This window comes from Sinocyclocheilus anshuiensis, unplaced genomic scaffold, assembly GCF_001515605.1.
Source record: "Sinocyclocheilus anshuiensis isolate Anshui unplaced genomic scaffold, SAMN03320099.WGS_v1.1 scaffold1097, whole genome shotgun sequence".
Lineage (NCBI taxonomy): Eukaryota > Metazoa > Chordata > Actinopteri > Cypriniformes > Cyprinidae > Sinocyclocheilus > Sinocyclocheilus anshuiensis.
The window spans coordinates 705,773-710,497 of NW_015555843.1; the positions used below are offsets into that span (position 1 = coordinate 705,773).

At 35.4% G+C, this 4,725-nt stretch overlaps 1 protein-coding gene across 1 annotated transcript in view; it reads left to right on the forward strand.

Annotated features, from left to right (window-relative positions):
• Window positions 1-3,314, forward strand: part of LOC107675584 (decaprenyl-diphosphate synthase subunit 2-like) — a 36,222-nt gene extending 32,908 nt beyond the window's left edge. The window contains exons 7-8 of the mRNA XM_016469993.1: window positions 934-969; window positions 2,871-3,314. Of these exons, the coding sequence (XP_016325479.1) occupies window positions 934-969; window positions 2,871-3,026 (192 nt within the window). The 3' untranslated portion in view covers window positions 3,027-3,314. The remainder of the gene's footprint in view (window positions 1-933; window positions 970-2,870) is intronic.
• The last annotated feature ends 1,411 nt before the right edge of the window (window positions 3,315-4,725 follow it).

Sequence of the window (4,725 nt, forward strand, 5' to 3'; positions counted from 1 at the left end):
TGACTTGACTTGACTTGACTTTATATCGGTTATCGGCCCCCCCTGCTTTCCAAGATATCGGCATCGGCTGTCAAAAAACCAATATCGGTCGACCACTAAATACAACATATACTACCTGTCAAAACTACCTGTCAAAAGTTTGAGGTTGGTAAACTTTTTTGTTTTTGTTTTAATAAATTAATCATTTTATTCAGAAAGGACGCATTAAATTGATGCTGAAAATACAGTTTTGCCAACACAAGAATACATTATAAAATATATTAGAATACAATATATTAAATAGAAAATAATTATTTTAAATTGTTACAATATTTCATGAAATGACTGTTTTTACTGCATTTTTGATGAAATAAATACAGCCTCTCAACACCGATTCAAACATTATAAAACTTACCCAACCCAAACTTTTGAATGGTAGTGTATACAACCATGAAGCATAAATATTTTCCCATTTTAATGTTTATTCACGTTACAGTGATGAAAAAATCATATGAGCTATGTGATTCTCAAGGCAGCTAGCAGACAGTTAGGCAAGTTTTACTGTATAATGACTGTTTTTACTGCATTTTTGATCAAATAAATACAGCCTCTCAACACCGATTCAAACATTATAAAACTTAACCAACCCAAACTTTTGAATGGTAGTGTATACAACCATGAAGCATAAATATTTTCCCATTTTAATGTTTATTCACGTTACAGTGATGAAAAAATCATATGAGCTATGTGATTCTCAAGGCAGCTAGCAGACAGTTAGGCAAGTTTTACTGTATTATGTTTGATATTCTAACTGAGCAGACAGTATTTATCATTAATTGAAGTGATTCAATAAAATGTTTGCCTCTAGACTGGTGGCAAAACACCATTACAGTTCAGGTTTCATTGTGTCAGCATGATGTTCTCTGGATTCACATTTTTCTCTCTTCATTTCAGGTCCAGAATATGGCTAGACAGACTGATTACACAAAGGTAAGTGACTCCTGTTTTTTGATTTCTAAAGAGGGAAAACCAAGTAACGAGTGCCTCATTTTAGTGTCTTCTTATTCAGAGAAATTGTGTTCATGTGTTTCAGTGTAAAAGCAACTAAATCAATTGATTATTTTCACTCAGCCAATGAATAAGAGATCAAGATTGTATATTGAATTCAAGAGAAATCAATCCTCCTGGTCAAACCACTAATCAATGATTTCGGCCACAGTCTTTCTGATGAAACATTCATAGAGTTATGATACAAATCGATTCCCCAGGAGTCACTCATGAAATCATTCCCAGAGTCCCAGCATGTGTGTGAATGTTTACAAACAAACAGAAAGAGAAGTTAATTAATATATGATCAATAAAAAAGAAACAAAGTTGAAGATGTTGTAAGATGTTGTAAGTTGTAAGATGCTTATTTAAATATATATTTTTGTAAGATGGCGAAACCTTAAATTACCTATTATTGTGACAACCAACAGTCCCCAGGAAAAGAACTTAATAAACATACTAAATTATATCTTGATGAAAGTCTAAAAATGCAAAAAAAAACAAAAAACTAAGTATCTAAATATATTAATTTATATATATATATATTTATATTATTTCAGTTTTAATTATTTTAGTACATCAAGTTAAACTAAATAAAAATTAGAAAATATATTTTTTAATGGTTTCAATTTTAGTTTCAGTTACAGTTTTAGTTTTAGCTATCTATAATAACCCTGCTCGGTATAAAAACCATAGAAGTAAATGGAAAGTCTGCACCAGGATATAAAAAACTACATTTCTGTAAGCAAGTTCAAGAATGTAATCAAGTATTTGAATCTGAGGCATATTAAAGTAAAAGTTTAAGAATCGGTCATTGAAAAACCTACATTGATCGACCAGTGCTGTGAATATTGGTGGTTACAGCCCTCAGTGAGCCGATAGGAGATGTTTGTTCTGTAACTGATAGCAAGTTCAGAAATTTGATTTCCAAAGTCAGAAGGTGAAGAAAGACAGAAAGAAAGAAGGGGAGACAAATAGAGGTGGTGGGGAGGGGGCAGGAAGAGGAGGAGGAGGGCACAAGCAGCTGGGGTCGCCTTAGAAACAGGATATTAGGGGATAGAGTGGCAGGTTTATTTGTAGAGGAGACAGAGAGACGGTTTGACAGCAGCATCACACAAGATTCTCCTTCAACAGGACACACAGACACCCCTTTGTTTCAATAAGGATGCATTAAATGAATCAAACATGACTTTGAAGACTTGTTCAAAACAAAATCATAAAAAAAATCTGTTCTTTTAAATTTTCTCTTCATAATAGAATCTTGAAAAAATGCATAACAATTTTCACAGAAATATTAAGCAGCATTAAAAACATTAAAATGTATTTCTGACCCCAAACTTTTGAATATTAGTGTATTCTTTTTAATAATGCATTATATTTGTTAACATTAGTTAGCATTACAGATCATGAACTAACACTGAACAACATTTTTACACCACTTATTAATGTAAATTTATAAATACTATTGCTCAGTTAATTTGTTCATACATACTACATTAACTCATTTAATTTGTATGTTTTGAAATATTAAAAATGAATTACTAGAATAATTAGAAATTAACATTTAAACAAGATTAATAAATGCTGTAAAAGTATTTATTGTTAGTTTGTGATACCAAACACATTAGCTAATGTTTACAATTGTACCATTTTATAAAGTGTTACTGTCATTTGTTTTGCAAGCAAATCCTGTTAATCTGTAGAAATTGCTTGTTTCAAATATGGGCTGGATATTTGTTCCTTGCCTCTAAATGTGGTTACAAGAATATTACGTTTCCTATATCAGTTTCATCAGTTTGATGGAGTGATATTAAAATTTCTCCTCATTCTTGCGTGCTCTGCAGCTCCGGGGCCTGATAAAGATGGAAAGAGGCGTGAGCCAGGCGCTTGACCTGTGCAGTTACCACGGCAACAAGGCCTTGGAGGCCATGAAGTGCTTCCCACCATCAGAAGCTCGGTCGTCACTGGAAAACATGGCCTGCGCGGTCACCAAGTTCTGAAGGTGGATTCAATCTGGATGTACATAATATGAATCCAATTCAGTTTGATGCAGTTAATTAATGCTGAAACTGAGCCTGCCTGGAGTTTGATCATGCTTTTTTTGGGTGCTGTTTTAAGAGGACTTACTTTGGAGTGTTTGTGGTTCTGACCTGCTCTACAGATGATGATGATTTTTGTGGAACTGATGAGTGTCGCACACAGTCGAGTTTACCAGACTCATACACACTCTATGCATTTAGTCACCAAATCAGCTTAATCTTTTAAAATAAAATGAGATATCTTTTTGGGAAAAAAAAATCAATATGTCTCTTTATTCTAAAATTTCTGTGATTCCTTGTGATTAATGGAGGTCAGTATTTCTATACACCACTTCAAAGAAGACAAACAAACATTATTGATATCATTGTAAGTTGATTTGTGACCATAGAGAAATGCACTGGTATTATAGGGGGCGGCATTAACCAAAATGTTTGTCTGAAAACCGATGACTGTGCGCGTGTGTTGTGGGTGCCCGGGGTGCTCCAGCAGCAGTGTTGGCAGTAATAATTAATGAGGTGAGTGTGTGACCTGAGTGAATGGGCAGGAAATGCTGCAGTATTGATCAGCTTAGCGAGAGGACTGGCGCCAGCCTGGGCAGCCTGCGGTTTCCCGGGTGACCACGGGGAGGACGACTAGGGTGTGAAGTGGGGCGTAGGGGAGTGATGGTCACCACCGACAGCCTCCGGGCCACACACACTCACACTTGAATTGCTTGAAGGACAGAAAGGGAAGAACATGCATACAGGAACATCAGTAGTTCAGAGTTCCTTCCATGTCTCTCTCTGGCCTCAGATATGTTGGCAGAATATTACACTAAGCTTGCTCGGTAAGAGCGGGACAGCCCTCTGGACATACATGAAAAATTCATTTTGGCCTCAAGCAGACCTGAGAAAACTTCCCGTGAAAACCTATGAAGATGGAAACAAAGAACAAGCAGCTCTTCCTGACACAACATCTCCTGTTAGAGGCAAACTCTTGCACTGTCTTGCCCTGATCAGAGTTTGTTCAGACTTTATTATTAGTGTCACTGTGATCTGACTTCTTTATCACAGATTCAAATATCATACTAAGTGCAGAAGAACAGTATGAAAGGTCATGAGTGGTCTTTTGATCTTTTGTTTTGTGGGTTTTTGGGTCTCTATACCTCAATGAGATTGTTCGAATCACAATTTAATTAGTCGTGTGGAAGTTTGCTTCATTTAATCAGTCATAGCGAACACTTTACAGACTGGAAGAAATCAATGTATTATTGAATTTTCTGGCAATTTTCGTTAGTTGATCATTGCTGTCTAAGTTTGTACCAGTCTTTCATTGACCTGGCCTGAAAGACAAGCCCAAAATAAGTGATCCAGTCTGGAAAACTAAGCCCAAAACATAAACCTGTTTTTTTTTTTGTAAATAATTGTATTATTTAAGAAAACTCTTACTGTTGCATCAAAAGCAACTTGTAATGGCATAAAGATGCTGCAATCAAATTACTTAAGATGTCAAAATAGACTGGTAAAAAAAAGTTCCAGTCAGTTTGTGGGAACAGACAGAGAAACATTGTCACACAAAATTACGATTAAATCATCATATGTTTGTTCTATGAGAGGCAACCACTAATAAGCCCAAATAAGCCATTGTATTATGAAAATATGACCCCCCCCCCCACACAAA